The sequence below is a fragment of the Rutilus rutilus genome (assembly GCF_951802725.1).
Source record: "Rutilus rutilus genome assembly, chromosome: 17".
NCBI lineage: Eukaryota > Metazoa > Chordata > Actinopteri > Cypriniformes > Leuciscidae > Rutilus > Rutilus rutilus.
In genome coordinates, this window is record NC_140230.1 from 35,296,534 (window position 1) to 35,317,545 (window position 21,012).

The window sequence follows — 21,012 nt, forward strand, 5'->3', positions numbered from 1 at the left end:
AAAGTTTTCCTGTACGAATATCTAAAAACTCTTAAATCAAGATACATTTACCGTAGAAACAAAATGACTGAAGATATTAAGTTTAGTTTTCTGAACAGTTGATCAAAATGAAGCGAGTTTGTGCTTAAAATAAGAACAAATATCTGCCAATGGGGTCAAAAAAAAAAAAAAAAAGAGATTATTTTTGGCAGTCATGGTTTCTGGTTTTTAAGCACAAACTCCCTTAATTTTGATACGTTTTTCAGAAACAAGACTTAATATCCAAACTAAATTGCTTCTCAAGTAAAAATGTATCTTGATTTCCGAATGTTTAGATATTAGTACTGAAAAATAAGACAAAAATACTGAGGAAGAAAGTCATTTTTTTGCAGAGCTGAGAAGGTTTTCTTGTTAAAAATGTCTTTTTTTTATTGCTACTCAATAGCACCATTTTCATTTCTCATGCACAAAAAAAATCTACTGTATATGAAGCCATTATAAATCTCTCATTATCACATCAATGTCATTACAGGGCAGCCAAAAAATAAAAATAAATATATATTTTTTTAAATAAACAAATTTACATATAAAATAGGCATTGAATAAACAATTTACAATTCTCAAAATGCAGACATAGTTGTAAATTACATAAGAAACAGCAATGAAGTCTCAAATCAAATATACAATCACGAAGGGCAAGGGAGAGAGAATAAATGAGTTAAAATAATAATAATAATAATCATAAAATAATCATATTTAAATAATTGAAAGAACAACATTTATAGCAAAGTGAGTTATTGCAAGGGATAGCAATAGGGCACATAGGCTACAGTAGTAGCTTTATCATTTGAAAGGGTTCAAAGAGAAGAAGCAAAAGTTTTAGTAAAATGAGGAAAGGGGTTTTCAAAAAATCTGCGTTTATGAGTGAAGTATTTAGCAAGTTCAGAAAGGTTATTAACCTGAGCAGTCTTTCTTAAGTACACCAAACTTAATTTGTGATGCGAATGAAAACCCTCCTGCGTCCGCTCGTGTGTGCGTGTGTGTGTGTGCGACCAGCAGCAGCTGAATGAAAGTGTGCGCTTCAGCATGTTGCATTGACCACAGCAGTACTGCAAGCCTCTGCACATCACAGTTCCAGAACGGCCAATACAACAACAAAAAGAGCGTCAAAAAGAGCCTTCCCCCTCCAAACCCAGCGCTCACGTGCCTCCACTCCATCAAGCTCAAGTGCATTTGTTCTGTGTGGCTTGTGTTAAAGGATTTTGCCACCATCAACAGAAAAGCAGAGAGGATAACTTTTTGGAATTTGGCCGGGCGGCTCCTTTCTGGCGTTACGCTCGCTGCGGGATCCCACTCTCTCTCTCTCTTTCCCTCTGGGAAGGTTCATTTATCCTGAAGATCTCAGGTAAGAATCCCTCCGACTCCTGAGACGAGAGTCACGTTTGTGATGGTTTTCAGGAGTAATGTGAAGTCTTCTGACCGTCAAATATTTGCACAAATATCATTTTTTGCAGGTCAAATGAATGTGGCCTTTTACATTATTTCTTTCTTTCTTTCATTCTTTCTTTATTTTCAGCTGTGAAATATGTTTTTACCTCTGTTTGAAGACAATGTCAAGGGCACAGAGTTGTACAGTGCATGCAAGTTTCATGTTGAAATGCATTTGTGACAGTTTTATACCATGTTACTGTAAAGGCTTTTGCGCATTGAACAAGGCCTGCTGATGATGATGATGGGAACGTTTGCACAGATTTAATCTCCAGGTGGTTTTATAATCATAGTCGTTTCACATGCATGTGCAGAACTTACGCTTTAATGCAAAAGAAGAAGTGTTTTTATTTTTTTACAGGTGATGTTTCCATTTTGCATCCCAAACTACTAGAAACTGTAAATTATATATTCACCATATTAATCTAGAGATGTATTATTATTCAACATTTTAACCTTCTGACAAATTTAACATTTAGGTTTTTTTTTTTATCATTTTTTTACTTCATTTGGCACTTGCTATGTGAACACACACACACACACACACACACACACACGATTATGGACATGATCCAAAAAGGTTAAACGGTCCTGAAAACACTTGTGCTCCTCGCAGTCGAAATGAGTGCATTGAAAATTTATCTAGTGAAAACTTTTGATACTGCATCCAACTAAAATCTTGCTGAAAGCTCTTTTTTGAGATATCAACCTCAAATTTGGAACACAACTTGTTTAGATTTATGGTTTTTTTTTTGTTTTTTTTTTGGTTTTTTTTTTTAGTAAAACATGTTTTGGAACATATAAATTTAATATACAAATTGAAAATATTATTTTTGTGATTTTTTTTTTTCATAACAATAAACTTAAACTTTATTATTAATAATAATAAACTTAAACTTTTTTTGTTTCACTTTTTCTTTTTCCTTTTTTTTCTTTTTCTTTTTCTTTTTTTTTTTCACTTCAGCAATAATCTCTTTAATAAGAGACCAAACTTCAGTCTGCGCTCTAAAGCATTGAAGATTTAGTTTAAGTTGGAAGTTTCATTTGCAGGTCTGTGCTCAAAAAGTGCGGTTAACAGGTAATAAATGGATTATATCTACTGCATAAATGTAATTTAGTATCATAAAATCCCTTAAAATTACAAAACATTATATTGAAAACATTATCAAACTAATAGTACATTTAATTGAAATGAAAAAAAGTTCATATCTGCCCTCCATGAGCAGCACTAGAGGGTTAAATACAGGGTTTATAAGTTAATCTGTTTATAAGTCTCTTCACTGTTGCATCTAGCGCCCTCTGTGGAAATGCAGAGTGATGATCTGCACATATTTTGCGAAGCACTATTGTTGACTCTATTACTTATGTAGAGCATGTTTTGGGTCTAACCCTGCCTGATGATCATAATGATATATAGCTTTAGTTGACACACTGTTTGTTGCCCCCGTACATGTTGTTTTGTGGCTTTGCAGTCTCTGACACTGTGTTTCCAACGACTTGCCAAATGGTGTCTTTCTGAGAAGTGATTCATCATCTGATCTGACCTGTGAATGACTGATGCTGTTTTGCTTGTGCAAACTCTGATGTGGAAACGCACGTACAGCCTGTGAGATAAATCTGGCTATGTGAGGAGTTGAACGTAGAATGATCACTGAAAATAGCCACAGAAGAGTAATATTAATTATTTGTCAGGCTTTAAGGTTCTGTGTAAATGAATCAGAGCTGTTGTCATGAGAGTCTTGGTTTCAGTCGGATGTGCACAAATTATACTTTAAAGATCCCATATTGTCAAAACTGAAATTACATGGCTTTTTTTCATGATAGCAGAGGTCTATTATATATATATATATATATATATAAAAAAAACTTTTTTTTTAACTAAAAAAAGTTGGTTTAGGGTTTAGTTACCCTTTAAACCAACTTTTTTTAGTTAAAAAAAAAAAGACCTAAAAATACTTTTTTTTAGTTAATGATCTGTAAGACTGGGGCTTTATTAATGCTGTTCATTTATTCAAGTAATTTATTTGACATTTGGGTATAAAGTGTTTTAATTCTACAATATATGCTGTAAAAAGGCTGTTCAACCTCTTCAGGTAGAACGGTGACTACTGCAGTTCAAATTTCCTATTGGAAGTTGTGGTGCCCTTACCAGCTCACCACGCCCTTGCAAGTGTTGTTTTGATTAGAGTCACTTTCCAAAAGTTGCTAAAAGTTTCCAAATAAATTAAAGAAATTGCTAAATTTGTTGCTAGGTGCTTTTTGAAAAAAAAAGTTGCTAGGGTATAGTCTGAAAAGTTGCTAAATCTAGCAACAAAATTGCTAAGTTTGGGAGGTCACTCAGAAAACAACAGGCCAATCAGAAGAGAGGCTCATGAATATTAAGTAGACAGGCCAAAATCTACCTGTTCTTGGCAGAGCTTCTGAGAAAGGAGCTGTAAAAATATATGTTGAGATGTTTTTTGGTACTTACACCGCAAATATATATTCTTAAGGACATCAAAACCTAAAATAAAACTTCAGAAAGGTGTACAATATGGGACCTTTAAATGTAAGGAAGACAAGACCGGTCACAATTCAGTGTGCAAATATTGCGACGATGTCAAAACAGTGTTACATTTTGAATGCTGAACATTCTATCAATGCAAGTCAAAGGGAAATTTTCTAATTTTATTCTTAGAAAAAAAAGCATTAAAAAAAAGTTTATATTAAGAAAATGCAGACTATTTTATGAATGATTAATTTTTCTTTTTTTTTGGCATTGTGACATTATTTTCATGAAAATTAAGCATATTTAAAAAAAAAAAAAAAAAGCTTAATGATAGGGGGGGAAAAGGCGTTGTTTTCTTTATTAAAAGTAGAATTTATTATCTACTTTGGATTTTGGTCTGTAACACTTTATTTCGGTGGTCCACTTCAGACATTCACTAACTAAGTAACTCCATGTCAGTCATTAGAGTATTAGTAGAGTCTCCTTAATAACACTTTATTTTGATGTTCCTCAACAGACATTCTACTGACTATCAGTAACTTTACAACTACATATAACTTATTCTACTAACCTGCACTTTATCACTCTAAAAATGCTGGGTTGTTTTAACCCAATTTTGGGTCAAAATCAAATATGGACAAACTCAAACATTGGGTTCAATTTATTAAAAATGTGAATCCAATGTCTGGGTTTGTCCATATTTGACCCCCATTTTGTTTTTTTAAGAGTGTAACCTACAGAAGCCCAAGAGGCGAAACTCTGTTGTGTTATGTGTAACAGTCTGTAGATGGCGCTGCGGAGGCGCGGCCGCCATTATGGACTGAAAGCTGCTGAAATCGTTAGCGCCAGTTTGCACGCCACACAACCAAACTGTGAAGATGAGCAAGTGGTCAAAACGCAAGCAGTGTTCTGCAATAATTTTTGACTAATGCTTCCATTCTATGTCAATGCCTCTTCTCTCACAAAAAGAAAAAAATACAAAAAAACTTCTCATACACAAATGCACACACAATAGATGGTGTCTGATTAATTACTGAGATCTTATGGCACCGCTTCCATTTTTGTAGCCTACTGTTTATAGTTCATGTGTGCACTTGCTAGATTGCACATCTTTTTTGTACCTTTCCGCCTGTAATAGGACATTCACAGATTGTTTTTGTTCTTGCCATTGAAACGTTCACTGTGAGCACTTTCACTGAAGATGTTGAAAAAACAAGTTGTTAATATTTTTGTGATATTCTATGTAAAAGATTAACTTTAGTCTTTAGAAATGTTCATTTATAATTTTATTTATTTATTTATTTTTCCAAATCATATATATGGTGATGTTCACTAATTTCAAAATCAACATTTGAATAAATATCTTATTACTGTGTGTCTATATATTATTTCATGAATTTCTGTTATTCATATAACAAGGAAAATGCATAATAGAGCATAAATATTGATAGATTAAAGGTTTGCAGTAATTTTATAATTGTATCTTTGCAAACCGTAAGTGGTAGTAGGCTAATGAAGCCGATTCGGTGGGGGACATACCCTTACGAAAAAGTACTATAGGAATCTTAAAGTATTTTGGGACAAAATATTATAGTAATCTTATAGGAATACTATAGTAATTTGGGACATAGGCTACTATAGAAGTACGATAAGACTACTATAGAAATACTATAGCAGCTTTAAAATATTATAGAGGTATTACAGAACATCACAGAAGTATGTTATGTTCTGTAATACCTCTATAATATCCTAGAGCCGCTATAGTATTTCTATAGTAGTCTTATAGTACTTCTATAATAATATTTTGTCCCAAAATACTATTTTCCTAAGGGTAATTAGGCCATGCATAACCAACACATAGACGTAACATTTTCTGTCATTTAACGTCGGTCATCCTCATTAATGTATTTTAAATTGTTTTTATATTTAGATATGGCGGCCAGAAAAAATTAAGTTATGTTAAGTTTTTGTTATGTTAAGTTGGTTCAGTGCCATTGACTCCCATAATTTTTCGGCGTTTTCCTTCAGGTTTCAGTCCATAATGGCGGCCGCGCCGTCACGTCATGGGGGCAACTGTTGCTATGGAGCGTTCTATTGAGTTTCGCCTCTTGGGCTTCTATATTCTTTGCTAATACTCTAATGAGAGTTAGTTGACATGTAGTTGTGCAACCAAGTCAAGTGTAAGCATGAAACACGGCAAGTGTCCGTTCTTGATGGTTTTGTCCTGTATAAATGTTGCATGTGTGTGTGATTGACTGTTAGTGTTTGGTCTCAGCGCAGCTCCAGTGTTCCTCAGGATGTACAGCTTCATGGGAGGGGGTTTGTTCTGTGCCGTCATGGGCAACATCTTGCTGGTGATCTCGACGGCGACGGACTACTGGATGCAGTACAGACTGTCCGGCAGCTTCGCTCACCAGGGCCTGTGGAGATACTGCATGTCTGGCAAATGCTACACACAGACCGACAGTATCGGTGAGTGTGTGTATTGATTTAAGGCCTGCATCATAGTGTCACTGACTGTTTTCAAACACGTTTCCCATAATAACTAGAGTTTCTGAATTCTGCATATAGCCCCATTAAACTCTTAAAGTCCCCTTGTGGTGAAAATCCAGCTTTTAATGTTGTTTATGTGGTGTTTTTAATATGCTTTAAGACAAATGTGTAAATTCATAAGTCGACACCATTGCTGAGTATTTTCTCCTTAAAACTGCAGTGAACCAAAGACAGTCTCAAAAACACGCTTTGAAATCGCTGGTGTTTCTGACGTCACAAACTACCTTGTAACCAATCAGGGGTGCGTTTCCCGAAAGCATCATTAGCCAACTATGGTCGCAAGTTCCGTCGTTATCAGCAGTTTAACGAGTCTGTGTTTCCTGAAACCATAGTTCTAACGAACATTCGCAAACAGCATCGCAAAGTTGTGTGTTTGGAACGACAGCTCTCCACCTGTGGTTAGAAGCAGAGTTTCTCGTTTGCATGACATGTGGACTCAAGAAATCCTTATCTTGAGCAAAATAAGCAAGCTGACATCTGTGTCTTTTATTTAGAATACATACAAATGTCATTTACGCCTTTTAGTTTGTCAATAGATTTAAAGCATCATTTTTGAAGAGTGTGCATGTGTGAACGTGCTCGACTACGTAAGATCGAGCCTATGACTGAATCTGGAAATAAAGAGAAATGAGAAAAATGAGAAATAGTCCTCAGATGCATGTCTGTAATTTATAGCAAAACATATAGCATTAATTCGATCTCAGACAGATTCATTAAAAAAAGTTATTACTCCACCACGTGCGTGACATCATAAACCAAATGTGGTTGAAGAACCAATTTGCGACAATACGGTTTCGGGAAACAGTCGAGATTAGCTAGCTGATTTCTTCAACGATGCATCGAACTAGTGAAGCAGCGAGTTACGTTGTTATACGGGAAACGCTTTCCAGGTCAACGTGTGATCGTCAACGAGTGGATCTCTGAGCTGCTGTGAGTGAGTGGAGGCGGGGCTCATTAGCATATTCATAGAACAGTGTATACTAAATGAGGCAACATGTCACATTACATTCAAGCTATTTTAAGGCATGAAGAATTTTTTTTTTCAAGGAAAAAAATTTTAAATATGCAATTTTGGTGATCAAAGATGAGTTTTAAGGAATAAATGTATTGATAACGGGGACTTTAATAGAAAATTTTAAGTAAGCTGGACTAAAACTAAAGCATTTCGCAGTTTCCCCAACTTTAGGAAGTTTGGTGCAAAACATTGTGGGAAAAGTCCATGTTCCTCCATCAGTCTAAGCTTCTGTGTCCATCTCTCTCTTTGTCTCTCAGCTTACTGGAACGCAACCCGGGCCTTCATGATCCTCTCGGCGATGTCGTGTTTCGCGGGAATCATCGCAGGCATCCTCTCCTTCGCTCACTTCTCCGCCTTCGAGCGATTCAACCGTTCCTTCGCTGCAGGGATCATGTTTTTTATTTCCAGTAAGTCTTTCCCTTTCCAGTGTTTATTGGCCGACTCGTGTGAGCTGACATACAGTCAAACCTAAATTTACTCAGAAACCTTCAACATTATCACAGTTTATTCACTATAGTTTAGAAAATGGTAAAATATGAGCAGAACTCAGAGTTATCAAATCAGTTGATATTTCACTGGTTTTGTCTGTCCTTCTGTTAGGCTGTCTCACACATGAATTATGTTGAATATCTGTCAGCCGTTAAATTTAACTACACAATTAGATAATACCAGTTTAGCTCAACCAATCACCAAGCAGTGCTTCATTTTGTTCAGTCTGTGTGTAAAAAGAGCATTAGCAATTAAAGAAAAAACACTTCAGCAAAACATGATCAGCTCAAAGTGTATGAATCATTTTTGATCCCAAATTTTTATAAATTTTACTGGTAGTCACTGTATGAAGCATTTTTGGGTATAATATGTCACAGTTTACTTTATTTTGCGATCCTCACTTACATAAATGAACTATAGTGTCCTGCACACACTAGTATCACAAATTATATCTTGTTTCTGAATAATTTTTGGTCATCTTAACTGCTCGGTCTCATTTATTTCTCCTCCAGCGCTCTTTGTTCTGCTCGCTATGGCAATCTACACCGGCGTGACGGTGAACTTCCTCGGGAAGCGCTTTGGTGACTGGCGTTTCTCATGGTCCTACATTCTGGGCTGGGTCGCTCTGCTCATGACCTTTTTTGCAGGTCAGTAATGATTTTTTCTGACATCTGATATCCAACATGTGCTGTTGATCTCATGGAACGCGTGTGTTTTGTTTTGCAGGAATATTTTACATGTGTGCCTACAGAATGCACGAATGCCGGAGAGTGGCCGGCTCTCGCTAAAACAGAAGAGAAGCAAACACCGTGTCTTAACATGTATATACAGGTGTTTGGTTATCTGATCCCACTTAAAAAGGTGCCTTAACGATCCTTCTGGTTTTCCCGCAGGATTTCTTTAGTCTCTATCCCAATCATGCACATTTGAGGTTAAAAATAATTCATGCAAACCAGAATAAAACCCAATCATTGTTCATGCAGAGACAAAATTTCAAATAAAATCTTTCATCATTTGAACTCATTCTGTTTATTCACTGTTTGACAAATTAAACTTGAAAAGGAGAGTTCACCAAGACAGACTTTGAATGTTTAAATAAAGTTTATACAGCCTTTGAGAACAGTTTGTGAAACACTTCTGAAACAGAAGAGTGTATCATTGTGCTCTTTTTCTAAGAAGAAACTATGAATACTCCTTATTCATTTATTTCCTATGGGTACAGATCTACCTTAGTTGATTTGAGGATAAACATACACAGTTTTATGCGTTAAATGTATCAAAAGTGTCTGTAAAAACATATATAATGTTACAACAAAAATAATTATATTTAAAATAAATTCTGTTCTTTGGAACTTTCTATTCATTAAAGAATTCTGAAGAAACAACGTATCACAGTTTCCACAAAAATATGAAGCAGCACAACTATAAGAAATGTCTTGAGCATCAAATCATCATATTAGAAAGATTTCTGAGGGATCATGTGATTTCTGAAGGATCATACATTCTAATGCAAAAGCTGTTCATTTTGATATAATCTTCAGCTCAGTTTCGTACTTAGTTTTCTTATGCCTAAAACACCATTTCTTGAGTAAAGCGATCATCGTGCTTTCACGGAAAGTGGAGGATGAGAAGTAGAAGACGATTGGGTCGAGGCATGTGTTGAGCGTGCTGGGCAGGAGTGTGTAGTACCTCCACGACGGGCTCTTGTTGGTGCTGAAACCCACCAGATGGGACATGTTATAGGGCAGAAAACAGAGTAAAAAGATGGTCAGCGTGCACAACGCCATCCCAATGGCCCTTTGCTTTTTCACTTTGGTTATGTGAGGCCTGCTATACAAGATAGATGCAGCTAATATAGCAGAAGATGCAAACTAAGAGCGGTAGCACGTACATGACCACAAAAAACTAGAAACGAACTGGTAACAAGATCTTCTTTTGGTTCTCGTTGAAGTTCTCATAGCAGATGTTTTTGGGTTCAGTGCGGTTCGGCTCTGGCATATGGACGATGATGAATACGATGCTGCAATGACCGGCACTGAACAGCCAGATGAAGACGCTGCCAACCGAGGCATAGAGAGGCTTTCGCATGAGTCTGTATTTGAACGGAAAGGCCAGTCCTAAGTAGCGATCCACGGCTATAGCCATGAGCAACAGGGAGCTGGTGTAAATCGTGGTGAAAAAGAAGAAGGACGCGATCGAGCACAGGCTCGGGGATAAGTACCAGTTCATTCCTACGGCAGCTTCATACATCTTGAAGGGCAGAAAGAAAAGGAAGACCAAGTCGGACGCCGTCAGGTTGAAGAGAAGGACGTCATTCGGACTGGGTTTGTCACCGAGTTTCTTTATGAACGTGATCATGGCCAGGAGATTGGCCGGCAAGCCGATGAGAAACGTCACGATGTAGACGGCTAAAATGACCCAGTTGTTTGTCATTTTGCATGTGAAAGGACTCTGAAAAGTAGCAAAAAGAGATTGACATTTATCATACAACTTATATGAGAGTTAAAATGCAACATTTATGGGTACTTTTACTTAGATTATGATTTAGCCAACACTTGATAGAGTGGCTTAAAAAAAAGAAGAAAAAAAAGTGACTTTGAGGCATTTTTAAATGTTAATTTTTAGATGTTACAGTTACTGCACTTGCCGCCCAGAACAAAAGAGAACATCCCAATCGAGTGAAGGGATTGCTGAAACTGAAATGGAAGCACACATCTTACCTAATTCAGACTAAAACACATCTATTTAGCCTCACATACTGACTTTATTTGTTGGTCATATACTGTTTTAATACCCTGTATTTTCTTTCTCATTTTTAGGAAAAGCACTTAATTACCATTGTTTATTTCTATACCAAATGTCATACACTTGCAATGAAGCTAAAAATATAAACAACTACATCATTATGTTGATATCCTATATTTTTTACAATAAAACTGTCGACAAACATGTCTTCTAATATCCTCGGTTGTTGCGTATACCGAGCTGCATCAAACACATTTGTAAATTACTTTCCTTGAACCCATTGTGCGAGTTCACTTTAATACCACGTGCTTTATATACATGTTGCTGCTGATTGGACTGCAGTTCTGACACACCCACCAAACAAGAGAAAACGTATCTCAAACCCCGTTGCACACATAGACAGTAAAAGAAATGGACACAGCGACCCCATTGGATTCAACGGAGACAAAGTGAAGCCAATTAGAAACTCTTACTTCCTGGGGGTCGAGCGTACTGCGCAGACTCAAACTGAGCTTGACGACGTAGATGTGACGTGAGCAACCCGTCTGTCTTCAAGTAGCTGTGTCAAGCGAAATCTGAATCATTCCCTTCCGAAACTAGCACACGGAGAGTGTGAGTAGGAGCTGTCCATGAGCTAGGAGCAAGAGGAACGTTTGCTATGTATTCTGATTAATTATTTTGTCACTTTGCCTCCACGTCCCCGCGATTTCCCGCGAGCTTCTCCTCCTGTCCATACGGTAATTCTCAACTGTGCGACAGAGAGTCGCGTGGTTATGACGCAATCGTTAGCCTATTTTTACAAAAATTGCTTCTACGGGGCCATAACGGAAGCTACAAGGTAATGAAGCCTTTTATACATTTTCGTGTTTCTTTAGAAATAAATAATGGACAAATGGAGTCTTTAAACGCCTCAGATGTGAAGTTATTCGCTGTCAAAGTGACGCCAAAATGAATGGGAGTCAATGGGATGCTAACAGCAGGTGGGGGTCCGCTAGCCAATGGCGGCGCCCAGGAAACATGACGTTCAACCCGGAAACCGTAGCAAAACGTTGCGCACCGTTTTGAACTTGAACATGCCCCATGTATCACAACGGACGCGCTCTCTCGTTTCATTCAAATACAACTTGCCGTCTTGCATCTCCGTTTTTAATTGTATTGAAAATTAAATCAGAGTTGATTTATTGTTTACAGAGTTTGATAATATTGTTGTGATCATCTTGTCTGAATGATTGTTTTGTACGCTGTACATAATGGATTTATAAACAGGTAATTTAAGATTTAAAACATTAATCTCAATTTAATGTCCCTGTAATTATGTGATTAAAAAAAATCGGTGTAATAAGTGTATAATGAATATAAATTATTATCCCTTAAATGTCACTCTTTAATAGTCTTGTTTGAACTTGTTCGTTCGCGGAAGCTTCACGTTTATTTCAAGTGATTGACATAATATAGTTCAACTTAAAACAACATTTTATGCCCAATTATTTCCCAGACGTAGCCTAGTTTTGGTATTGAGGTCAAAGTTAACTTGCCTTGCGTTTGCTATACAACAGTGGGTACTGCTAATGGTCACACAAGACGACTCGGCTACTTTTTCTTGTGCATGTTAGAGCTGACAGGGTGACCATCCTCGATTAAGTTTCCCTCAGGACTTTTTGTAAAAGCCTAAATATAACCACACACCTCAGAATTCCTCAGGTTCTCTTAAAAGGCTGAAAAATCTCCCGAGCACGGTCACTGCCTTCCGCAATTCCTTCTTGAATAAAAAAACAACACCAACAACATTGCGCGCTGTGCCTGCGTCAGACTGTTGCTGGCTGAACAGGATCTAAAATCGCGATAATCAAACACGGTTTTAATGATAATTAAATTTTAAACGATATTACTAACCGTCAGTAGGCTACATTTTATCGTGGTTTATAGTGAAACCGGTAATCGTCCCATCCCTACTCACCATTGTCTCACCATCATGCATGACAGGATCACCATGCATCCGTTTATGATATGAGATAAAAATAGGCTGAACTCAGCCTGAACGACTCGGTTACTCAGGTAACCTCGGTTCTCTCTAGATGAGGGAATGAGTGTGGCGTAACGCTACGGGAAAACCCCTTTTCTCGAGAAGATTGAAGCCAAAAATGATCCTTAATTTTTCTATAATTTAAAACTCATTTGCTGCAGTGAGCAGACATAGGCGAGGGAGCTTGCGCGCCTATTGGCTGCTCTGTGGCAACTGCTGCAACCTATCGGGAGGCAGCTGTGACGTATGCACCAATGAGGCCGCTCACACCCTCTGAACGTCACGGCCTGCCAAAATGGCCGTGGCTTATGGCTATAAAGCCCAGACCGGCCCAGGTTGCCCTTGGTTTCATTGACTGAAGCGATACCAGATCGTAGCACAAGCACGGCACGGTTACGCAACACTCGTTCCCTCATCTAGAGAGAACCAAGGTTACGTGAGTAACCGAGTCGTTCTCTTACGAGAGTACTCTCGTGTTGCGTAAGCTAGCTTACGCTATAAGGGAACCCAGTGTAAAACGCTGTGCGTGCTTAATAACTTCCTCAGTCAAAAGTCCCAGGGCAAGTGCCCAGGGCTCAAAAGGGGAGTAAGCTAACATCTCGGCCAACGACAGTGGGCCTAACGAGCAGTATGAGGACCAAACACAGTTTGGGCCCTAGTATCTAAATGAAGTGCTTAAACACTATAACACAGTTAGGCCAGACCTAGGTCAGGCAGGTAACTGCAGATATCACAGCTAAACCGATAACAGTCTAGCCTGTAAAGCGGGAATTTCTAGGTTGTAAAACCTTATAAATGTAGACGGCGAGGCCCAGCCTGCCGCCATAAAAATATCCTGAAGTGAAATCCCACTGGACCAAGCCCAGGAAGAGGCCATACCTCTAGTGGAGTGAGCTCTGATGCCCAGGGGGCAACAGAGGCCTTTGGATGTATAAGCCAATGAAATAGCATCGACTATCCATCGTGAAAGGCTTTGTTTCATGGTAGCTAGCCCCTTAGCGTGACCACCAAAAGAAACAAAGAGCTGTTCTGATTGTCTGAAAGCAGCAGAACGCTCCACGTAAATTCTCAGAGCCCTGAGGGCAGAGGAGATTCGCATCACTTCGTCAGACACAGGGAGAGACGACAGGGAAATAACTTGCGCTCTGAATGGAGTGGCAAGCACTTTAGGAACATATCCATGCTTAGGTTTGAGGATGACTTTGGAGTCATTAGGCCCAAACTCAAGACATGTAGCGCTGACAGAGAGCGCATGCAGGTCACCCACCCGTTTGACTGAGGCGAGGGCCATCAGGGATATGTTTTTTAGTGAGAGATATTTCAAGTCCTCAGACTGTAAAGGTTCAAACAGGCCACCTTTCATGGCCTCTAGGACCATGGAAAGGTCCCAGACGGGAACCGCAGGAGGTCAAGGAGGATTCAGCCTCCTAGCCCCTCTGAGGAAGCGGACGACCAGGTCGTTCTTCCCTAGTGACTGACCATGCGTTGGCATTAGAAACGCTGCTATGGCCAACACGTATACCTTGAGCGTGGAGGGGGATCTACCCTTGTCCAGAAGCTCTTGAAGGAAGGAGAAAACCTCAGTTACCCCACAGCATTGTGGGTCTATATTCCGTGCTGAGCACCAGCTAGAGAACACTGACCATTTGGAGGCATACAGCCGCCTGGTAGAGAGCGCCCTAGCCTCTGTGATTGTGTTTAACACTCCCTCTGGGAGGTTAACGGGTACCCGTTGATAGCCCATACATGCAGGGCCCATAGCTCGGGATGGGGATGCCAGAGCATGCCTTTGGCCTGAGAGAGGAGGTCCCTCCTCACTGGAATCGGCCATGGGGCTGTTCCCGGTAGCTGCATCAGCTCCGGGAACCACACTTGGTTCCTCCAAGGCGGGGCTACTAGGAGCACAGAGCATTTGCTCTCCCTGATCCTGTTTGATAACCAACAAGATCGGAGGGAACGCATAGAGCGGGCGGCTGGGCCAGTCGTGGGCCAGCGCGTCCCTGCCCTTCGTAAAGTACGTTAGACAATTAGCGTTGTCTTGTGACGCGAAGGGGTCGATCTCCGCTCTGCCGAAGGTGCTCCCGAAGACTCAGGACTTCAGCCAGTATTGTAGGGGGCACATTTGTAGCAGACCCAGCCAAAGCACTGCTGAGGCCGAGACCATACGGCCCAGAATCCTCTCACGTGAATGTACGAGGTGCTAAAGACAGGCCGAACGGAAGGATATTGTACTGATAAGCTCGACCCTCGAAGGCGAATCTCAAGAATGGCCTGTGACGGGGCGCTATTTGTATCTGAAAATACGCGTCTTTCAGATCCACTGATATAAACCAGTCCCCCTGGCGAATTTGCGCGAGGATCTGCCTGGTTGTGAACATTCTGAACGATCGCCTCATAAGCGCTTTGTTCAAATGCCTGAGGTCTAGGATGGGTCGAGACCACCATCCTTCTTTGGAATGAGAAAATAACGACTGTAATACCCAACTCGCTCTGTGTCAGAGGAACGGTTTCTATAGCCCCTTTCCTCAGCAGTTTCGCTATCTCGGCACGAAGTAGATGTGCTACTTCGCTTTTTACCGTGGTTTCGACCATGGCTCGAAAGCGCGGGGGTCTTCGAGCGAACTGCAGCGAGCAGCCTCGCTTTATTATGTTTAACACCCATTCTGATACTCCCCGGATGATTTCCCGTGCTTCTGCACGTATGGCTAGGGGTAGAATGGTGTCTAGGCTCGGGTCACTGTGTGTTAGGGACCCGGAGACCTGTTTGACTTGTGCTTGTGACACTGTACTTGCAGCGCTTATGTGTGGAGGCGCACATTGAATTACGTGTACCTGATTTATACATGATACACTTGCCGTGGGAGCGGGGAAGTGCTTTATGATGGGGGCCCTGCATGTGTGACACTGAACGGGCAGTGTTTTTGAGTAGGGGTGAGCACTGAATACTGGGCACAATTCCTACATATAAAACACAGTTGGCGTAAGCCAGATAACAAACAGACATTTTGCTCTTTTTGAGATTTATTTGGGTCGCCGTAAAAACGGCGTTTGAGTGCAGGCGTGCGTGTTGTGTAACAGGCTCGAGAACTGCAGTATAGACATCTCCAGTCGCCTGAGAGAAGAAGGCTCGGGAACTGAGAGAAGAGAGCGTGAGATCTTTGATGGTGGTCCGACCGCGGCGGGACTTAACCATCGCCGTCTTCCCTCCATGGTCAGGAGGGTTTCGGAGGCTCAGGGTTCAGCACAATCTTGGGCTTGGGTCCCCATGAGGGAGGCGGTTTGCGGCGGCTCGAAGAGCGCGAGCTTCAGCATGTGGGCGGCGCTGGGAAGCTGGTGGCAGCCCTGAAGTCTGAGCAGGCGGCTGTTTCTTAAAGCGGCCTGATGCAGAACTAGAGCGCCTGGGCAGAAAGTGTTGCATGGCCTGTGACGCTTTCTGGGCTTCAGTGAAGCGCTCCGCGAATCCTGATGCTGATGCAGCTTGACCGGCGACGGCGTAGGCACAACCAATGAGAGCTGACATCGTTCGGCAGGCTTTAGAAGGGTGAGCGGCCTTAGACTGCCATCCAGCGGAGGGCGGACAAAGGTGCGCAGACACAGCTTCCTCGATAGGGGGAAGACGCTGGTGACCCTTTTCCTGAGCGCTGTCGACAGCAGAGAGCCTCGAGGAAACTGAAGTTTTGAGCCTGGCAGAAAACGGAGCCTTCCAGGATTTAGATAACTCCTTGTGAAGTTCAGGTAGAAACGGAGCGGGCCTTTGCTGCAGGGCCAGGCGGCGTCCCGGCAGAAAACAGCCGTCTAGTCTGTTGAGTGCAGGCTCGTCAGGAAGCGACCACTCGAGGCCGAGGTCTGCCATCAAAACTTGATGGGAGCTGCAGCGGAAACAACCTGGCGCTGTCCTTCCGTGAAGGAGATGGGAGAGTCAGTCAGTGAGGCACGTGGGGATCCAGCACAACTATAAGAAATGTTTCTTGAGCATCAAATCATCATATTAGAAAGATTTCATGTGACACTGAAGACTGGAGTAATGATGCTGAAAATTCAGCTTTGAACACAGGATTAAATTACACTTTACAATATACGAACTTGGAAAACATTATACAAAATTGTAATAATATTTCACATTATATATTTTTATATATATTTAATATTTATTAAATAAATATTGCATTAGTGAGCAGAAGAGACTCGCAGATCTTCTAGCGTCGGCTTGGCTGTTATGTCTCCGAACAGCCCTCTGCAGATGGATGTGCGCTGAGTCCCAGACCCTCTCACTCTCCTGGAACCAGTGGTGGAAAGCTGGAACGTCCGATGGCTCTCCTGACCAGGGAAACAGGGGTGGTTGGTAGCCGAGTATGCACTGGAACGGAGTGAGTCCCATAGTGGATTGTTGTAAGGAGTTTTGTGCATACTCGGCCCATGGAAGAAAACGGCTCCAGCTGTCTTGATGGTCATGACAATATGACCGCAGGTACCTCCCGATTTCCTGGATCTTCCGCTCAGTCTGGCCATTAGACTGCGGATGGTATACCGATGTTAGGCTGACGGTGACTCCCAGAAGGTTGAAGAATGACTTCCAGACCCGTGAAATGAATTGTCGACCTCGGTCAGAGGCTATATCTTCAGGGATCCCGAAATGACGGAAGACTTGTTGGAAGAGAGTTTCAGCAGTTACAAACGCAGTGGGTAGTCCTGGAAGAGGGATTCATTTACTGGCCTTGAACCGGTCCACAATCACCAAGACGCAGGTATTCGAAGGTCAGTAATGAAATCCACTCCTATAGGAGACCATGGTCGAGATGGAACCGGTAGAGGAACCAGTTTACCTTCCGGGAGTCATCGAGGTACTTTAGCCATGGCGCAGACTGAGCATCCTTGCACGTATTGGACATTGGGAGAATGAAGCTGAACCCACGGGCGTCCCAGGATGATTTCCGCAGTTGAGCCCTCCAACACCAAAAAGGATATCTCCTCTTCATGCAAGCAGCCGATACGAAGCTTGATGGAAGGGGTACAGTACCGGATGTGACCACGACCGAGCGGTTTTCCTAGGATGGAATGTACCTGAAGAATGTGAGGAATGGTTTTCTGGCGAACTTGCAGCTTGTGAAGAACGGTGAGGGAGATGAAGTTACCAGCTGCACCAGAGTCGATCAGCGCTTTCGCTGGAAGAGATTGTTGCCGATAGATTAACTGTACAGGAGTATGCTTCAATGCAGATATAGGAGGTGGTAATTGTATAGTATTCACCGCTGGTTGTGGTGGTCGAACCGGACAGGTGGTCAGGAGATGTCCATCAGCACCGCAGTATAGGCAGAGATGGTTATTTATACGGCGCTGACGATCGACTTGTGACAGATGTGTAGAATCTACTTGCATGGGTTCTGGTACTGGAGGGCTCATGGTGACAGGGGTGCGTGGAGGAGGCAGTGCAGGGATGTCAAGATGACAGGCAGTGCGTCGTTGAGAAACTCTGATGGAGCGTTGAATGAAGTTTTTCAGGCCGATGCCATCATCATAAATAGCCGGCTGTAAGCGAATATCACTGTTCAACCCTTGCCGAAATACGGTGATTAATGCTATTTCATTCCAATCACTATTTGCTGTGAGAGTGCGAAACTGTAGTGCATAATCAGACACAGAAGATTTCCCTTGTCGTAGACTGTATAACTGATCGTGCACTGATATTGTGTTAGCTGATTGCGAAAATACTTCACGGAAGTGACTGGTGAAAGCAGCAAAAGTTTGTGTAACTTCTCCGTTGGCGTCCCACATCGCACGTGCCCACAGAAGTGCACGGCCTGTAAGGAGGGAAATGATAAACGCTATTTTGGCACGGTCTGTGGAACACTGTGAAGACTGCATCTCAAAAAATAGGGAACATTGAAGTAGAAATCCGCTGCACTCCTCCTCCTCGCCTGAGTAGGTCGCTGGTCGGGCCTTGGGACTGACAGAGGCAGATGGCGAAGAACTGGTGACGGGTGGAGGAAGAATGCGTTGGAGCTCCTGCACTAGCTCGGTGAGGGAAACCGGTGATGAAGCACCTGCTTCGCTGATGTCAGTTGGATCCTGCATTGTTGGTCTGGTCTTCTGTCAGGACAGAAGAATGCAAACAAGTCATACAGTTATACAGCAGAAGAGCAGGTGAGTGGTTGAAGATTAATTAAGAGCACTGTTGGTTGGGTTGACAGAGTTTCTTATCTGGTTTTGGTTGTAGATGATGAAGATCTGGACAGAAGACAGATGAAGGCAGACTGGATCAGGACTTCGGTAGAAGAATGGCATAAAGAGGTAAGTATAATCAAATGAAGAGTCAGGTAAGTCTTTCGGTGTGGAATGACAAGACCAGACAATGTAGTGCTGTGGGTATGGTGACTAAATAGTGCTGGTGATTAGTGGTGCTGAGTGCAGGCAGGTGGTGGTGACAGGTGATGGTGATTAGTATTCAGGGAGACAGGGAACAAGTGGGCGGAGTGTAGAGATCTGGTGCTGTAGATGTTGGCTCAGTGACAGCATCATATGGTTAGATTTAAAAAAACACATGAAAAAAAGTTACAATATTGGTTGATATTTTGTTTTTGCATCGGAAGTATTTTGACATGAAACATTGCTTTTTTGTCAACGCTTGTAAAACTGTGAAAGTATAAATATTTTGGTTTTACCAATACTCAAGGGAACTCCCTTGAGATTTTTAAGTTCCCTTATAATTATTATAATTATTATTAGGGGTTCAAGCATGAAATGCTGAAACCCTATTGTAATTGTGCTGATTTTTATTATTATTATTATTCTGCCGTAAAACGCATCGTGCAGCCCAAACCGTAAGAGCTGGAACCTTGAAACTTTGCCAGATGGTAGTACAAAAATCGAGGAGAGGTTCAGAGAATATGACCCCGATTGGCCCATAGGTGGCGCTATAGCAACCAAAAGCGCGAAACTGCTCATAACTCCTAGACCGTATGACGTAGACTCAAGTGTCTTATATCACTGGAAAGCTGGAAACCTGAAGGTCAAAACGTATATCTCCGATTTCATTTCCTGTATGCAAATTGTCCGCCATTTTGAATTTTGTTAAAAACCTACTTTTGCAAACAAGTCCTAGGTTTTTTGTCCAATTGGATCCAAACCAGTGCAGAAATGTTCTCTGGAGTCTGATTATCAATAATTATCGAAAAAAAGTCAAAATTTCGATTCCTGATCGCCAGGGGGTGATAAATTAATGTTGTGGGTGGAGCCTATTTTACTAAAATGGCTATAACTCGAGAAGGAAATGAGATATCTTCACCAAACTTGGTGCACATGTGTATGAGTTCAAACTGGGGTCACAGTAAAAAAATCCCGACGATTGATCACTAGGTGGCGCTATAACATGAAAAAAACATGAAAACGGCTATGACCACGTGACCGTTAGTCCGATTGACTTGAAAATTGGTATGCAGTGTCTTGGTCCAAGGTGCCATGTATGTCTATGAGGACATTGGCGTATCTCGAAAAACATGGCCGCCATCGACCAATGAAGTTTGAGCACCTATTAGACAAGGTTAACAGAGGCCGATCGGAACAAAACTCAATGGGCATGTTCGACTCATGGCCCTAGAGGTCTGTAAGAGTTTTGAAAGAAATCGGCCACTAGTTGGCGCTAACGAGTTTTATGGCTCTGTAATCACGTGTTGTTACACTTATCATCACAAAATGCATATCATCTCATAGATCTGCTCATTCTGAATAACTTTGCCTCAAGAACTAATGCTGTCAATTAAACCGTTTATTAAATATTCGTAATTATGTTAAAAACCTACTTTTGCAAACTAGTCCTAGGTTTTTCGCCCGATCGAAACCAGACCAGTCTAGGACAATTCTCTGGACACTCTAGATCAATAATTATCAAAAAAAAAGTTGAACTTTTGCATGTAGATGGCTGTAATAGGGTCATTTAGAAAAGGGGCGTGGCAAAAAACACTAAAAAGCCTATAAATCCTAAATGAAAACTCAGAACTTCACAAAAATTGGTGAGCATATGTGACATAACATCATTAACAAGCATGCCAATTTTTATGGAGATCGGACGATAGGTGGCGCTATAACTGCTAAAAAGCTTTAAACCATATATTTCCTATGGTATTTCCTGTAAATGGTCTTTTCCATCTATTATGTCAGTAGTTACATGCTTGCTAAATAAAACTTTAAGCACAAAAGCATCAAAAGTGATTAAGGCCTTAACTGCTTGAACCCCGA

The 21,012-nt window shown here is 41.2% G+C and overlaps 1 protein-coding gene and 1 pseudogene across 4 annotated transcripts; one reads left to right on the forward strand and one right to left on the reverse strand.

The window, feature by feature from the left end:
* Positions 1-1,080: 1,080 nt before the first annotated feature.
* On the forward strand, positions 1,081-9,011 carry lim2.5 (lens intrinsic membrane protein 2.5). Of its 3 annotated transcripts, none has more exons than XM_084385951.1 (5): positions 1,081-1,384; positions 6,218-6,427; positions 7,781-7,930; positions 8,525-8,659; positions 8,739-9,011. In XM_084385951.1, exons 2-5 carry the CDS (start codon positions 6,253-6,255, stop codon positions 8,798-8,800), a joined length of 522 nt encoding a protein of 173 aa, XP_084242077.1. In that variant the 5' UTR covers positions 1,081-1,384; positions 6,218-6,252; the 3' UTR covers positions 8,801-9,011. The 3 variants fall into 3 exon arrangements, with proteins under 3 accessions (XP_084242077.1, XP_084242078.1, XP_084242076.1); XM_084385952.1 differs by having other exon boundaries at positions 6,236-6,427; XM_084385950.1 differs by having other exon boundaries at positions 1,082-1,384; positions 6,231-6,427; positions 8,739-9,010.
* A 214-nt stretch (positions 9,012-9,225) lies between these two features.
* LOC311276329 (free fatty acid receptor 2-like) lies at positions 9,226-10,559 on the reverse strand (annotated as a pseudogene). Its single transcript has one exon. The product of its transcript is annotated as a free fatty acid receptor 2-like (transcript).
* Positions 10,560-21,012: the final 10,453 nt, after the last annotated feature.